At 51.4% G+C, this 17,632-nt stretch overlaps 1 protein-coding gene across 3 annotated transcripts in view; it reads right to left on the reverse strand.

Moving 5' to 3' along the window:
- Positions 1-17,632, reverse strand: part of COL18A1 (collagen type XVIII alpha 1 chain) — a 128,421-nt gene that overhangs the window by 57,452 nt on the left and 53,337 nt on the right. The window contains exon 1 of one of the 3 annotated variants that reach the window (XM_074189937.1): positions 3,148-3,877. The exons of 1 other annotated variant lie outside the window; for it this stretch is intronic. In XM_074189937.1, the coding sequence (XP_074046038.1) occupies positions 3,148-3,769 (622 nt within the window). In that variant the 5' untranslated portion in view covers positions 3,770-3,877. One more of the 3 variants, XM_074189936.1, reaches the window with a different exon arrangement.

Below are 17,632 nucleotides of genomic sequence, written 5' to 3' on the forward strand. Positions count from 1 at the left end.
GCAAAGGATGGCCAAGTCTGTCTGCTGGCAGGCCTCATCTTCCTAGGCATCCAGCTTCCCTGGGGTGAGATCCACAGCCGAGCCACGCCTGCTCCCCCAGGGCCCCTGGACCGAGAGGGCAAAGGAGGGGTCACTCCTGACCCTGCATTAAAGACCAGCTCACACACTACCACCTCCTCCAGGCAGTCTGCCCTGATTGCCCCCTCCCCAAAGACCTACCAACAATTTTTTCTTCTTCCAATGGAGCCCCAAGGTACCAGATCCGTTCCTCTCCTACTCACATATCATAGGTCACTGGTGTGAGTCTGTGTTGGCTGAGACTTAGGACCCCCCCACCCCAAAGCTCTACAAACATATCCTAGTCATTCTCTGCATCTTCCCCCGTGGCTGGCACCATGATGCAGAGTCCGGGGGGCGTCCAACATCAGGGGCATCCACAGCTGTGGGGCTGCAGACAATCCCTCCCCCTAAATTCATGGCCCTTGAGCTGAGATCTTCCATGAGACCCCAAGGGGTGACTGTGCCGCCACTCCCAACCTTGTCAATAGAATCAGGAGGTCAGTAGACTGCCCCCATGCCATCAGGGCCTGGCCGGCCAGGAGGGCCTGGGGTCAGGTTCCCCACTGGGCAGGGAGGTTTAAAGGGCCAGCCCTGGAATAGGAACCAGCCAGGGTCACCAACTCCCACTTGCCCACGGGGGAATGGAATTCTGAGGAGGTTCCACCCGCAGCTTTGTGCAAAGGGCAAGAGGGAGAGAAGTGGGGGGAGGGGCTGGCTGCCCTTTGGGAGCCTCTGGTTAATTAAAGCTCAGCTCCCCATGAGGACTGTGGGCAGAGGTTTCTGGAGAGCGGTGCCCCGTCAACCCTCTGGCTTTCTGATGGAAAACCAGGCGGGGCCGGCCTGGGGCTTGCCAGCCTCACCCACTAACTCCTTATTCTCTCCTCTGGAAATCGGTGACATTTTTACCATCAGGGATCCTGTCTGACCTGGGGCTCCCAGCTCCTGGGGGGGCAGGGGGAGACCCTCTCTGCCAGATTCTCCAGCCTCCCTTGTCAGCAGCTGCATTTTTGGAGTAGGGCAGCCAAGGGGGGCCCCCCTGAGATTCTTCCTAAACAGCCTCGGAGAGCACGGGGAGGAGCGGAACAAGGGGGACAAACTCACTGGGTAAGGATGGCCCCCACCCACTGGAAGGCCCAGGTAAATGGGCTCTGGGAACCTCACTCAAGAGAAAATGAAAGGAGCCTTGGCCCCGGCCTTCTGCCCCTCCTGGCCCTTCACATACACACACACACACACACACACACACACACACACACACACACACAACCACATACACGTGCATGACAGTCACACACAGACACACACACAAACGCCCCCTTGGGGCCAGTTCTGAAGCCCAAGGCCACTGCCCAGGTGACCCGTTAGTGACAAAAGCCCTGGGGGACAAGGGGGCAGCCATGTCACACACAGAACTGAGGGGTCAGAGAGAGGAACCTGAGACTTTCCCTGTCTCTGCCCCTGCCTGAGGGGGTCATTTAACAGAGAAGCCTCCCTACCCTCCCTTGGCACCAGCTCCCAACAGGAGGCACAAGGCCACTCCTGGGCTTGCGTGCCAGGGCCGGCCAACAGAAGGGTAGGGACTGAGGAGGGCGCTGGGCTTTGTCGAACCAGATATTCAGAGCTCTGGCCATAGGTTGGCACCCACCCCATGCCTCATGGAAGGGGCAAAGGGAGGAGAGAATGGCGATGGCCAAGGCTTGCTCCCATCCCCACCCTAAGGATGAGTAGGGTGGGCCCCAGAGCCACATCCCTGGACCCAGAGATGGGAGAGGCCTAAGCCCCTGACCCTTATAAGGTAGCTCTAGAAGGTCGGTGGGGTGACTCCCCCCCATCATATAGAGGAGAAGCCTAGGTCCGGAGAAAGATGCTGGACCAGAGCCACTGCTTCTAAGTAGCAGAGAAGAGATTTGAACCCGGGGTTCCTGACTCCAGAGGCAGGGCTCTTTGCACCGAACCAGACAACCTCCTTTCACAGACAGGGACACTAAGGAGGAGGGGGACAAGGAATCTGGGAGATTATCCCTGTGCCAAAGCCCAGGGGCAGCCTCCGGGGGCCCAGCTCCCCAGGAGCCCAGCTCCTGGGCCTACTGGGCTGGGGGGAGGGGGACACCAAGCAGTGGCCTTGCCAAGCTGGGCCATGGGCCCAGAACCCTCCCCCTTCACCCCTGTGACCACCTGGCCCTCTCCTGCACACAAAGACAAGGATGGTGGGCAAGGAGGCAGCCCCCTGGCCCCTGGCATTACCTGCAGTCACGCCAATGTACACACAGGCCCGCTGGGCATCCCCCTGGGCTGGCAGTGAGGAGCAGGGGACGGGCAGCTGGCCCTCCAGGAGGTGCCTCCAGCACAGGTCCCGGAGGCCCTCACAGAACTCCCGGCATGGTGGCGGTGACACCCAGGCACTGGAAGCGTTACATGGTGGCACCAGAAGCAAGCAGAAGAAGGCCTCGAGGAAGTGGTGGCACCGCGTGTGCAGCAGCCCCTCCCACAGACGCAGGGCAGCCCAGACCTCCTGGACACTGTCATGGTGGGCATAATTGGGTAGCCAGAAGCACTCGGCACCCCGGCTGCTGCAGAAAGGTAGATGGGTTGGCAGCGGTTGGCAGCGACCCGGGGCTGATGCCAGTCTCGGCAGGAAGAAGGGTGCCTCATCATGCCTGCTGGGGCTAGGGAGCCTGCCAGGAGAGGCTAGTGAATCAGACCCCCTGGCCCTAGAGGTGGAGCCCTTACTGTGCCCAGTGAGGCTGGCTGCCAGGGGCCCGCTGCTGTTGTGATGGGCACCAGGGCTGGCACTGCCTCCACCTGGGGCCTGTTGATTAGACGCTGAGCGAAAGAGCCCATCACCCAAAGCACCCACCACCAGAGGAGAAAGAAGCCAGGCCCCAGAGCTGTGGTTAGTTGGCATTTTCAGCGGATCTTTCAAGGCTACGGTGGGTAGGAATCCTTCTCTTTCTAGGGAAACTTGGCTGCCAGCCACTTGCCTGGTCAGGTCAGAGGGCTTCTGGTCATCCCGGGTCCTAGGAGGCCGGGGAGCCTCGGGAGCACCAGGAGGGAGGTCCCCCGGGAAGAGAGGAAAAGACGGGGTACCTGGGGGAGGCTCTGAGGACTCCATAAAGGGCAGAGAGGCCATCAGGCGGAGGTCATCTGTCAGGTGGAGGGCGTCTGGAGGGCCAGCAGCAGTCAGGGTGGGAGCTTCCCCCGGGACCGCAGTGACCTTCGGCTCCCTCCCGGGTCCAGATGTAGGGGGGACTGTGGGAAGGGTCGTGGGGGGCTCGGTGGAGCTCCCCACGTTGTCGTTCTCATCCCAAAACAGAACTAAGCTGCGGATCCCCTGGGCTACATTGAGGATCTTGGCGCCCACACCGGCGATATTCTCCTCCTTGGGGTCTGCCCTCCCGGGAGGTGTCTGCGAAGGGGGTGGGGCGACACTGGCATTGGCCTCTGAGACCTCAGGGGCCGGTCCAGTCCCTGGTCTGGCCTGCATCTGCTCCTCAAGGCTGGGGTCGGTCTGGGCAGCCAGAGTAGGGTGGGGGGCCGTGGGCTCTGCAGAGGGCCTGCTCTCCACCTGGGGCCCCGACGTCAGGAGGAGGGGTCCTGCTGGGGCTTCTGGCTCCTGGGGTTTCCACCAGCTGAATAACTGGGCCCCGGAACCGGCCCAGTGAGCGGCCACCAAGAGCAGGAGGGCCCAGCGGCTCTCTAGGGGCGCCATGAAGAGGAGCTAGGCTGGGGGGCTGCCCCTCGAGGTCCTCAAGTCTGAAGGCGTTCCACCATTCCGCACTGGCAGCCCCTCGGTCCTCTCGCTTCTGAGGCTCAGAGCACCCTTCCCAGTTGGCAGCCACCCCAGCAGGGGTGTGGCCTGGCCAATCCCGGCCCAGCCCTGCCAGAGCCGCCCCCATTCGCTCCCTGCCTCCTCCCAGCCCCCAGCCCCACCCACAAGCACAAGTGCCCCAGACCCCGGGGAGCATCCCTGGGCTCTGCCACTGCCGTTCTGGGAGGTCTGTGCAGAAACTCAGCCCAAGTCCATGCCTCACTCTACCTCCATTATTAACTCCTTCCTCACTGCACGGCAAGAAGGCAACGGAGAGACTTCGGGTGGGAAGAGTGAGTGAGCCTGGGACGCTTCTTGCATCTTGCCCCTCACTCTAGAAGGAAGTGAGTCTCTGGGCTCTCCCTGGGTCAGGCAGCAGGAGACCCGGAAAGCCCCTGCCCCAAGATGGAGAGGTGGTGAAATGCCCCTGAATGGGGGGGGGGGCGGCAGTGCTACCTAATGGTCACACAGCTCTCGCAGGGCAGCAACATTTTTCATTAACCAGGATGGTGGAGGGAAACACCGAGCCCTGACAAACCCACAGCCAAGGGGGCTTCCGTCCGTCAATTAACACAGCTTGGAAAGGAAGGAGTTAGGACCGCCAAGGGCAGCTGAGGGGGAAGCAGCATCAATCGGAAGAAGGGTGGCGCTCTGACCTGGGAGTAGGGGAGCCGCACTGAGACCCAGAACTGGGAGAGACCTCGATCCCTGAGTCTGTTGGTTTGTCCTTCCCTTCAATACCCCCATGGGCTGAGGAAGGATTGGTGTCATGGGGAGAGACAAGAGTTGGGGGACCAGGACAGAGTCCTCCTTTTTGACCTTGGGCAAGTCCCAGACTCTCTGCCCCTCGCTGCTCAAATCTATGAAATGGGGGTGAGAAGTCCAACCCGACGTTCCCCAATAGGTTGTTGGGAGATTATAGACAGAAAGATAGAGTATCCCATGTTCTGTAGAGACCAAGTTAAAGAGAGGCAGAGACAGAGACAAGATGAGAGACAAGAGAGAGAAGGGTAATAAGCAGACAGACAGACACTACCTCCTCCTAAGATTAAAAATAAAGAAGACGATCCAGTCTAGGTAGTGCTATCTGTCGGGTTACCAGGCAGTTCTTAACAGACGGGACATCGGAATCATTTCTCCCCAGGTCTCTCCTGACCTTTCCCCACCCGCTGTCTGCTCTCCTTTTTCTAGATTAGCTAGAGAAGCACACAGTGGTTATTATCTGGAGATCATCCGTCCAACGGCCTACCTGAGAAGTGAGTCCCTCTCAGACATCCCACCCCCAAAGAAGGTCATCCCCAGTCTCTACCCAAAAGCCTCCCAAAGTAACAGGGAACTCATGCCATCCCGAGGAAGCCAATTACACGTTCAGGCAGTTCCAACAGTGGGTTCTTGGTATCCAGATAGAACTGGCCTCTCTCTAATTCCTGTTCTTTGCTTGTGCTCCTTCTCCGGAGCCCAATAGGACAAATATATGACCTTCACGAACATGGAAGTAGCCAGAAGCTCTGGGATGCTTCAGATTCTGGGCTGCCTCTGGTTCAAGAGAAGATCTGTGGCCACAGAATAAAACAAAGCTTCTTAGGTGCCAGTGACCCACACACACACTCATACACACACACACACACACACACACTCTCTCTCTCACATACACACACACACTCTCACACACACTCATACACACACTCACACACTCATACACACTCTCTCATGCACACTCATACATACACCCTCACTCTCACACACACACTCATAGACACACACACACTCTCTCGCACACACATACTCATACACACACACTCTCTCACACACATACTCACACACACCCATATACACACATTCATACATACACACACTCTTTCTCTCTCATACACACTCATACACACACTCACACACTCATACACACAGACTCTCTCACACACTCATACACATACACAGTCTCACACACACATACACACTCTCACACACTCATACACACACTCTCTCACACACATACATACACACAGTCACACACACTCATACACACACTCTCTCACACATACACTCACACACACACTCATACACACACTCTCTCACACACATACAGTCTCTCACACATACTCACACACACACTCACACACTCATACACACAGACTCTCTCACACACTCATACACATACACAGTCTCACACACACATACACACTCTCACACACTCATACACACACTCTCTCACACACATACATACACACAGTCACACACACTCATACACACACTCTCTCACACATACACTCACACACACACTCATACACACACTCTCTCACACACATACAGTCTCTCACACACACTCACACACACACTCTCACACACATACATACAGTCTCTCACACATACTCACACACACACTCACACACTCATACACACAGACTCTCTCACACACTCATACACATACACAGTCTCACACACACATACACACTCTCACACACTCATACACACTCTCTCACACACATACATACACACAGTCACACACACTCATACACACACTCTCTCACACATACACTCACACACACACTCATACACACACTCTCTCACACACATACATACACACAGTCACACACACTCATACACACACACACATACATACAGTCTCTCACACACACTCATACACACACAGATACACACTCTCACATACACACACTCTCACACACTCATACACACTCTCATACACATACATACACACACTCTCTCACACACATACATACACACAGTCACACACACTCATACACACAGACTCTCTCACACACATACATACTGTCACACATACACACACTCATACATACACACACTCATATACACACTCTCTCACACACATACATACAGTCTCTCTCTCACACACACACACTCATACACACACACACACACACACACACCTCCAGTGACTCACCTTTCACCATTTGACTCCATCCTCACTCTGCAGCCTTCTCTCATGGAACAAGCACTCCTATGAGCAGCCACAGTAGCCAACTTGTTCTTTGAACTCAGTATTCAATCTCTACCTCCATGCCTCTTCCCTTGGGATACAAGCTTATCATCTATGTGTCTTCCTTCCAATTCCACCTCCATGATTCTTTAGAAAGATTTGTTCTATTTTGAGTTTTACAATTTTCCCCCCATTCTTGCTTCCCACCCCCACAGAAGGCATTTGTTAGTCTTTATCTTGTTTCCTTCCACCTCCATGTTCATGTCTCCTCTCTCCAAATTATTTTGTGTCCTTGACCTATCTACTATTGGATTGGACTTGGCTTCTATAACATTCTAAATTCTAAAACTAAGTGATTCAGGGCATGTGCCCTCTGGAAGAATATGGGCATCCTGGGGGCAAGGGTTATTTTCCTTTTATCTTGGTATCTTGTGTGTTGGCTACAGAATGGACCCTAAATGAATTATGATTGGATGGGAACTGGGGATGTTTTGACCAGGCTCAGGGGGAATAGGATTTTCCTTCCCAGCTCCATTATTCCCTCCCAGGTTTTGTGAGAACCTGAAGGGTCACTGCCTGCCCTCTCCCAGGCTGGACCCAGGAGCAGCCACACGTGAAAGAGCTAAGAGCAGCTAATGGCCGAGGCTACCACAGAAAGTCATTCATTAATCAATCTGCCTTGGGAATGATTTCATTCCCCTAAGAACTTTCTCAGGGAGAGTTAAGCAAATTACTTAGTTATGAGTCTTGAGCCGTTGGCAGCTGGACTTTCTCCCTCCCTCTCTCCCTGGGCTGGGGATCAGCCAGATGCAAACATCTGTTCTCCAGCAATCTGATTCTCAAGATTAATCCCCTAATGCAGAGGATTAATCCTAAACAAATTATCAGAGAATAGTATCCTTTTGTTTGAAAATCCCCATGCCTCAAATACTGGTTTATGCAAGGCTCTTTATCCCTCCCTTCCTCATTCACTCCCTCAGAGTCCACAGGGTCTGAATCTAAGTTACAGGATGGGGGAGATATGAGACCAAGGAAACTTGAAGTGCCTGGTGAGTCACTGCCCTAGAGAGGAGAAAGCAGGTAAGAGAGGCAGTATAGCCAAGTAGGAAGCCCTTGGAGACCACCAAGACCAGTTCTGGTGGCAAGTCCTGTCTCTGCTACCTCAGAGACCAGTGGTCATGGGCCAATCAGCAACTAAGACCTAGAGTTTCCCCATGTAGAGGTGAAGAAACTGAGGCCCAGGAAGGGGAAGCAAGTTCCCAGGAGATGAGTTAGAGGTCATTGATTAGACTGGAAGTGGCCACTTCTGTGGCCACTTGTCTCTTTTTGTAGCCTCAGCACTTAGCACATCCCTGATACACAGTAGGTGCTTAATAAATGCTTATGAACTGACTGGCCTAATCTAGCCCCCCATTGTTTAAAGAAAGAAACTGAGTTTAAAATTTGATGAGGTAGGGTGGCTAGGTGGCACAGTGGATAGAGCACTGGCCCTGGAGTCAGGAGGACCTGAGTTCAAATACGGCCTCAGACACTCAATAATTACCTAGTTGTGCGGCCTTGGGCAAGTCACTTAACCCCACTGCCTTGCAAAAAAAAAATTGATGAGGTGACTTGACCAGGACACAGAAATACAAACATCGAAAGCAAGATTGGAACCCAGGTCCTCTGATCCCAGAGACAACACTTTTTCTACTGTCTCAAGCCTCTGTGTGTTCCATTTTAAAATACTAGCTCCTCCTGAGCAGGGGTCAGATTATTCTTGTGTTTTATATACACAGGGCAGTGAGAGCAGGTGCTTAGAATGATGATTCACTGGCAGATAGATTGAGGATGCCAGTCCCTGTATCATCTCCTTCAAGGAGACATGGGTCAAGGACTGGATGGTCCTGTCAACATGTCAGCCCTAGCTGGCCCAAGCCAGGCACTCCATTGAGAGCCTTGGGGGCTTCTCATTGCTCCAAATCTGGGCCTCTTCTGGCACCAACCAAAGTCCTGGCCTACCCTGACTCCAGGGAATCTTGGAAGGTGAGTGGTGAGAGAGCTGGGGAGTCAACACCATAGAACATTTTAAATAAGAGCAGAGCACAGGAAGATGTCTTATACGTGAAAATCAAACTTGGCTAGAGATAGACCTGCACAGTGGCCTGGGTGGGCTGATAGCCCAGAGACACTCCCATGAACACACACCCGCAGCCTCTTAAACACTACACAGATTGCACAAAAAACCTCCCACTCCCCTTGCAGTGACCCCAAATGAATAGCAGCAGGGCTGTCAGTGTTTTGGAGCCCAAGTTCATGCCAGCTACCCCCGCCCAGGCCATCCTGGTCAACTCTGCTGCCAGAATCATCTTCTCCTGGATCATGGCTCCAAGCCCCCAGTTCTCTCACCTGGCTCTAAAGTCCTTCCTCTGAGCACCTATGAACATTGATGGCAACTCTGAAGGTGGCAGGCTGGTAGGTAGAAGTGAAGGGGTGGCGTCTTCCCTTAGAATTCTCGGGGAGAATTCTTTAATTCTCGATTTTCCAAGTGTGAAATACAAACAAGACATTCCCCCCTTTATTGTAGGGAACTGTGCCCCAACATGTCAGTTGTTCTCCTGGTGCCCCACACCCACACCCAGGCCATGCTTTTGCCCAACATGCTTTGCTTCCCTTCTGGGGGGACTTTTTTTTAAGGTTTTTTTGCAAGGCAAATGGGGTTAAGTGGCTTGCCCAAGGCTGCACAGCTAGGTAATTATTGAGTGTTTGAGGCCAGATTTGAACTCAGGGACTCCTGACTCCAGGGCCAGTGCTCTTTCCACTGCACCACCTAGCTGCCCCCGGGGTGGGGTGGGGGGATATCTTGCTGTTATGGTCATCTGTAGGCCAGAGATGGGGCAGATTTTAAGGTAAAGGTTCTGAGTTAGAATCCTCCCTCTACCTCTTACTTTCTATGAGACCTTGGACAAGTCTCCTCTCTTCTCTGAACCACTAGGGAATGGCCTAGGCAGCTTTGAGGGCCTTCTCCCTGCTCCATTTCATGATCTCAAGGGACTGCTTTGGAAACCACAAAGAAGTATACATTCCTTGAGAAATGGCCCTCTGAAGGATGTTTCACCAGAAAGAGAAACCTAGATGTCAAGGTGTTCACTGAGAACCTTCTCTCCCCTCATTGCTGGGCTGTGTGAATGCCCTCCCCCTAGAAGGAGCCAGGCACAGAAAATTCTCTTTCACATTTGCAAAGAAAGGGGGATATTCCAAAGCCTCACCTGCCACGGGGGGGTTTCAGTTGGTTACCAGTTCAGGATCACGAGATACCAGAAGGGACTTTGGACTAGACTCCTCATTCACTGAGGGAGAAACTGAGGCAGCAGATGGAGTGTAGCTCACTGACTCTCAGGCCCATCTAAAGTGAGCCTGAAGGGGCGGCTAGGTGGCGTAGTGGATAAAGCGCAGCCTTGGAGTCAGGAGTACCTGGGTTCAAATCCGGTCTCAGACACTTAATAATTACCTAGCTGTGCGGCCTTGGGCAAGCCACTTAACCCCATTTGCCTTAAACCTAAAAAACAAAAAACAAAAAATATTAAAAAAAAAATATAAAGTGAGCCTGAGACCTAAATGATGGGAGGGGAGGTCAGTGATGGTCACTTCGGACACCTCCTCTTCACCACAGAGAAGAGACAGACTTTGGTTTGTGGAACAGACCAGCAGGACCCCCAAGCAGAATCTCAGGCTGAATGAGCAGGAAGGAGCCGAGGGCATCTCCATTCCATGGAAGGGATAACTTGGGCCCCAGGGCACAATGACCTCCCCTAGGCCAAGCAACTGACCTGTATCAAGAGACAGGACGGTCTCTGGCCTTCCCGGCTAATCATCCTCCCCATGTCCCACTTCTCCAGGGTCGCCTCACGCAACATTGAGATTTAGGTTTATTAAGTTGGATGAGTCTTCCAGGAAAGCAGGGTCAAGGGTCTTCTTGTGATGGTGGGATGAGAGGCATTCCCTGCACCCTAGCCTGGGTGATGAAGGTGAAAGGGAAGTGAGGAGACCCATTTCCTGGGATTGTCACCTGAGCCACAAGCTAGCTGTGACACCTACACCAAGTCACAGTCCTTTGGTTTCTGCCTTGGTGTCCTTCATTTGTAAAGGGGAGAGAGAGGAAGCAAGACTAAATGATCTCTGGGTCCACTTATGGCTTTCCCTGAACAGCAGGTTGGGGCCATGGAGAAAGGGCTGAACATGGGCTTCAGGAGGCCTACATGGGGACCGTGACTCCGTTGTTTCTCCCTCTTTGACACTTCAGTTTCCTCCCCTATAAAATGAGGGTGAGGGGGTTGGGCTCCAGTTCTCCAGGATATATGTCCCAACTGGCCACAAAACTATGGAGATGTAGACTCAGGAGTGATGCTACGGTGGGTAGCAAAGTCCCCAAGACCTCAGGAAAGCATGGTTTTGAGAAACCTGTCATCTCAGAGAAACAAGGAAAAATACTCTGACTCAATCCCTTTGAATCCTGGGTGAACAGTGTGGGGAAACGACCTGGGCAACCAATAAGCATTTGGGAAGCACCTGCTGGGTTCTGGACCTTCCCTGTGACAAGCCACCTTGGTCATCCCAGGACCCCTTTTGGGGTCACTACCACATGATCTGATAGCAGCAACCTATTTATCTTAGGTGTCATTAGACCTGCCCTTTGAAGGACACAAGTGACAGCCAGGCCCACCCCATGAACTGGGGGAGAGGCGGTGGGATGGGGAGTGAGGAGCCCTCTAAGGACATTTTCAAGTGGAATCAGAGAAAAGAAAGCCCTCACAGTCTCACCCAGTGGGTGCAGAAGGGCTGAGGGCAGGAGCAATCATGTTGGGAAAGCCAGTTCTCCTCAGGGATGATAGACTGAGGCCATCCAGGACAACAGATAGCCAACTCAAGGATCCTATGAGCCGAGAGTGCCTGGCCATTCATGGCTAAGACTTCAGTTACCCAGGGGAGGCCTCAGTGCTATGGAGCAGCTTTGCCCATCACAGGAGAGAGAGTTAGGGTGGGTTTTTCAGGAAAAGGTTCTCCCCATGACCTGTTCTCTGGGAGACCTTGGATGAGTCTCCTTCCCTTGCTAGGCCTCAGTTTTCTTCTTTGTAAAACAAGGGGGTTGGCCCAGGGAGCTTCTAGAATGTTCTGCATCACAAAAATCCTATGCCTTCCAGGGGCTCCCTGAGGAGCAGCATCAGGTATTCTTCCAATATGAGTCAGGAAGCTATTAATGACTCTGCCAAGGTCACTCCTAAAGCCTGCAGCCTTCCTCCTCCCTTCACCTTGGACCTTGTCTCCCCAATCAGAATGCAAGCTCCCTGGGGGCAGAGATTGTCCGTCACCTTTACTGTGTGTAAAGGAGCTGCTACACGCCTGTATTTGCTTGATGCTGACTAAGCAGCTGACCTCAGCAGCCCTCTTGTTCAAGCTGAACTTGACCCAGGATCTGGCCAACACCAGGGCAGAGCAGAGATCGCACCAGTCTCCACTTGGAGCCCACCACTGAAGGAGAGCCCTCTCCAATGTCAGCTCTAGAGACTCTTCTTGGCCTTTTTGTTCCCATCAGCAAGATCGGTGCCAGGCCAACACTAAACACTTAATAAATGCTTGCTGGTTTGTGGATCCAGTCTCAAGACCTTACACTCTAGGAGAGTCTTGGGCTGCTTTGCCAACAGCTATCACTTCTGCAGGGTCCACTTCGAGAAGTACCTTTCTGGAGCTGGCATAGCCCTTTGGGGTAGCGGGCATGCTCTCTCTCTCTCTGCCAAGACCAGTGTCTTCCCAAGAGCATGTTCACACTTTGTCATCCTGAGGCAATTCCTGCTTTTTTCTTTTGTCTTATCATCCTTTTGACAAGCAAGGTTCCTACAGAACGGTTTGTTGGCTATAATAGGATTCTAGTGACTCTAAGTTGAGGCACTTCCTGGTTATCCTGGGGATGCCAAGTGGATGATTTCACACCTGAAGCACTCTGTCATCAAAATACAAATGGAGGCTAGGCCTGAGACTAAGCCACCCCCTTCTATTTGGAAGCATTTGGTATTTTCAGGATTACTAAAGACTGCATTCCCTCTGCATCTAGAATCCATTCTAAAGACGTTTTCTCTCATCATTAAAAACAAATTAGATATTTTTGATTACTTTAAATTACAAAACGTTTGCACAAACTAATACAACCCAGATCAAAAGAAATGTAGTAAATTGGGAAACAATCTTTACAACTAGAATTTCTGACAAAGGACTCATTTCTAAACTATACAGAGAACCGAGTCAAATTTTTAAAAAGACAAGCCATTCCCCAATTGACAAATGGTCAAAAGATATGCAAAGACAATTTACAGCTGAGGAAATCAAAGCGATCCATAGGCATATGAAAAATTGCTCTAAATAATTACTGATTTAAAAAATGAAAATTAAAGCATCTCTGAGGTTCCACCTCACGCCTCTCTGACTGGCCAATATGAGCAGAAAGGACAGTGATCAATGTTGGAAGGGATGTGGGGAATCTGGGATATTTTAATTGTTGGTGGAGCTGTGAACTCATCCAACCTTTCTGGAGAGCAATTTGGAACTGCAACCAAAGGGCAACAAAAATGTGCATCCCCTTTGATCCAGCAATACCACTACTGAAGAGATGATGAAAAAGGGTAAAAACATCACTTGTACAAAAATATTCATAGCAGCCCTATTTGTGGTGGTAAAGAATTGGAAATCAAGTAAATGTCCTTCAATTGGGGAATGGCTTAGCAAACTGTGGTCTATGTATGTCGTGGAACACTATTGTTCTATTAGAACCAGGAGGGATGGGAATTCAGGGAAGCCTGGAGGGATTTGCATGAGCTGATGCCGAGTGAGATGAGCAGAACCAGAACATTCTATCAACCTTGATGGACTCGCTCATTCCATCAGGGCAACAATCAGGCACAATTTGGGGTTCTCTGTGATGGAGAATACCATCTGGATCCAGAGAAACAACTTGTGGAGTTTGAGCAAAGACCAAAGACTATTACCTTCATTTTTTTTTTAGTTTTTGCAAGGCAATGGGGTTAAGTGGCTTGCCCAAGACCACACAGTTAGGTAATTATTAAGTGTCTGAGGCCAGATTTGAACTCAGGTACTCCTGACTCCAGGGTCAGTGCTCTGTCCACTGCGCCACCTAACCACCCCAACCTTCATTTTTCTAAAAAAAAGTGTCTTACTACATAATTCTACTATCTCTAATATTTTCTTTCTTCCTCAAGGATCTGATTTCTCTCTCAGCACATTCAATTTCAATCAATGCATAGCATGGAAACAGTGTCAAGATTATCAGATTGCCTTCTATTAGGAGTGGGGGGAGAGGAGGGTGGGGGAAAATTGTAAAACTCAAAATCTTACAAAAAATGATAGGTAGAAACTGCTATTGTAAAGAATTGTAAAACAAAATATTTTTAAAAATAAAATAAAGTTCTCTGTTGGTCAACTCCTTCAATCAGCTTGACCAACATGTCACAAGTCTGTATTGGTCTTGGGATGACCCAAGGTTCAGAGAGTTCCTATCCTCCTTGAGCTCCCAGGTTGGGTCTTCTCTATTTACCTGGTAACTCCAATGGCCTTGCAACCCTGAGAGGTGCCAACCCCACCACGTCTGAACCAAAGCTGACCTGGAGTCTCCTTTTCCTTCTCAGAGGCACCCATGTGGTTCTCAAGGCTGGGTCAGCATAGGGACAGAACCAATAGATTTCCACAAATCGTAACACCTAGGTCAATAGGTGAGCATTTTAATTGCACCGCTGGACCTGTGGGTGATCTGGGGGAAGGCTGCCTGCCTCCCATGAGCACTGTGAAGGCACCCACTCATTTATTTCCCTTTTTCTCCATCAGGTAAATATTTGTAGGAATTCTATACACACAACTGAAATTATGATTGTGAGGGCTAGTGTAGTTTTTCATTTCCCAAATAAAAACTATTACTGTTAAAAAAAAAAAAGTCCTTCCTTATACAAAGCCCAGCCCTCTGTCTGTGGTTTCTTCCTTCCTTTGTTCCTAGTTCTTAGGGGAAGAGGAGGAGGGGAAAGAGGGGGAAGAGACAGGGTGAGGAGGGGTGAGGAGAGGGAAGCCTCGCTTCTTCCTGCTGCCCTCAAAGGCCCCCACTTCTGAGGTCTTCCAGGGGTGAAGCCCCTCTGGGCCCTCCTTTGCTGAATGGGGAACTCTCTGTGGTGGATGCTTCAGGGGCCTGCCAAAGGAGGATGTGCCCCCCAACCTGGTATGCTGCCATCCATGGAAGCTCAATCTCAACTCCCCTCTGGGAAATGGGTGGAAACCTTTTTGACTCAGAAGCTTCTTCCTCCTATTGCTGCCAAAATGTACCCAGACCAAAGGGGCTCCCCTAACAGTTCCCCCAGCTTTGTCTCAATCCCCCTTTTGTTTGCCAGCCCAACCCCTTCCAATCACTGCACCTCTCCCCAGGACCCCAGTTCCTTCCTCCTTCACCCATTTGGATGAGACATAAACACACCTGCCTTCTGTTTCCCTCCGCATCACTGAGTCATGAGGACGTACTTGTTCATGCCTGTCACTGGGGAGGATTCCTTCCTTCTCCCCCGGCCTTTTATTTCTTTTATTAGCCCTAGACACATGTCAACTTGCCTCTCAGCACTCGGAGAAATCAGCCCCACTTCCAAGGAGGGGCCAGAGAGAACCAAGGTTCCAAATCATCTAATTGCTGACAAGTTTTTTGTGCTGAGCGAAGCCCCCCCCCCCCCCCGGCAAAGCCCCGTGGCCGAGTCCTGACTACTCTGATGGATAACATTTCAGAACAGCCCCCTGCCCAATCCTCCCAGCCCCAGTCCCTCCTCCTGGGCAGCAGCAGCCCACTCAGACATCCTCCAAAGCACCCTCTCATGGCACTGGCATCCTGCCTTCTGACCCCCTCTCCTTTCAGAGAATTGAGAAGGAACCTTCTGATGGCAGAGGCAGGGCCAGAATTCTGAAACCTAGGTCAGATACAAAAGAACTGGCCATGAGAAGGTTCCAGAAGAGGCCAGAGTCCTGGATAGTGGTGCTGAGATGCTGGGATGCCACTGGCAAATTCTGGACCCACTTTGAAGATAGTAGCCATACCTCAATTTCCTTCTCTGTAAAATGAGGGGATTAGGTCAGGTGGTCTTTAGGATCCCATCTATCACCCCATTGGAGCTTTGCAGTCCCCTCTTCAGAGGAAGATGCAAAGTTGAGGGACCCATCAGTCATCTCACCTTCACCTCTTGGCTTCCTTCAATAGCTCCTCCTCCTATACCAAGTCCCACCTGCTGGTACCTCAAGAGCCTAGAAGGGCCAGGTCCAGTACCTTCTCTGACACACACCCCTGGATGACCCCAGGTACCACTGAAGACTCTGAGAAGGGTCCAGGCTGGTCCTGCCATCAGTGACGCCCCAGCACCACCTTGTCGTTAGGTATTCTGTGAGTGGACTTGGGCACCTCCTGTTTCTCCAAGAGAAGGAAAGATGGGCTTCTCATTCACCTGCCTGGCACCTAATGGGAGCTCCATCAACCCTCAGTGACTGAGGTTGTGACTCACTAAAACCCTCAGATCTTTTTCCAAACCAATGACTACCTGGCCATTTCCCCAAGATCTTTTACTTTTTAAACCAGAATATAGAATTTTGCATCTTTTCACATTCACTTTCACTTTGTTAGATTCGAGTAAGATTTTAGCCTCTTGATATATTTCTGGGTAATCCCCACAGTAATGAGGGCTGACATGTCCTGCTCTAAGGAGTTCTTTTTTTTTAGAAAGATTTTATTTATTTTGAGTTTTACAATTCCCCCCCCCCCCCCATTCTTACTTCCCTCCCCCAACACCCACCCCACAGAAGACAGTCTCTTAGTCTTTCCATTGTTTCCATGGTATATACACTGATCTAAGTTGAATGTGATGGGAGAGAAATCAGGTCCTTAAGGAATGCTCTGTTTTCAAAGCACCTTCCATGCATTCTCTCATGAACCTCACAATAACAACCCCGGCCTTGTCATACAAATGTAGAAACTGAGTCTCAGGTAGGTTAGATAACTTGTTCAAGATCACATAGCTGGCCAGGACTGGAGGCAGGATTGGAATTCAAGTCCCTGTGACTCCCCTGTGCCTAGCTCTAACTCAGAGCTTTGGAACATTCTCAAGTCTTATAAATAAGTCTTCCCTCCTGGCATGCTTTATCCAAGGAAAGGAATCCAGTGCCCATGGCTCAGATGCCAACCAGATACTGCCCAGATGCCACTTGAATCCCCAGGATACTGCTTCCTCACCCAGGGCTCCCTCCAACTTGATATTGAACCATTAATGGCTACTCTTTAGACCCTCCTGCTACCCCCTCATCCCCACAGAGAACAGCAGACACCCTGGGAAAGGCTGCACCCCTAGACAGTCACATCATTCAGCTGCTATCTAGACATACACTTGAGTAAAATCACTCTGCCAGTCATTCCTTCTACCTGCCAATCCTATCCCTCCAAGGATAAACCCCAAAGGGGGTATGAGTTAGATGCCAAAAGGGTTGGGGGTTTGGTTTCCCCCTTATATCAACAGAAGCTGGAGCCAGGGGCCAGCAGGGAGGTCAACCAGGAGCCAGCCTGCCTTTGAGGGAGGCAGGGACAGGAAACCTTGCCACGGCTGGTCTGGCTCTGGCCCAGAGGTCATTGGCCAAGGCCCCCAGAGCCTTTTGAACATCAAGGGGCACTGGCCGCCATCATCCGACCAACCGGGACAAGCCTCTGTCCTTGGTGGACCGGAGGGACACAGATTGATCCATTTCCAAGGGTGGTT

Source organism: Macrotis lagotis, chromosome 5 (assembly GCF_037893015.1).
Source record: "Macrotis lagotis isolate mMagLag1 chromosome 5, bilby.v1.9.chrom.fasta, whole genome shotgun sequence".
Taxonomy (NCBI): domain Eukaryota; kingdom Metazoa; phylum Chordata; class Mammalia; order Peramelemorphia; family Peramelidae; genus Macrotis; species Macrotis lagotis.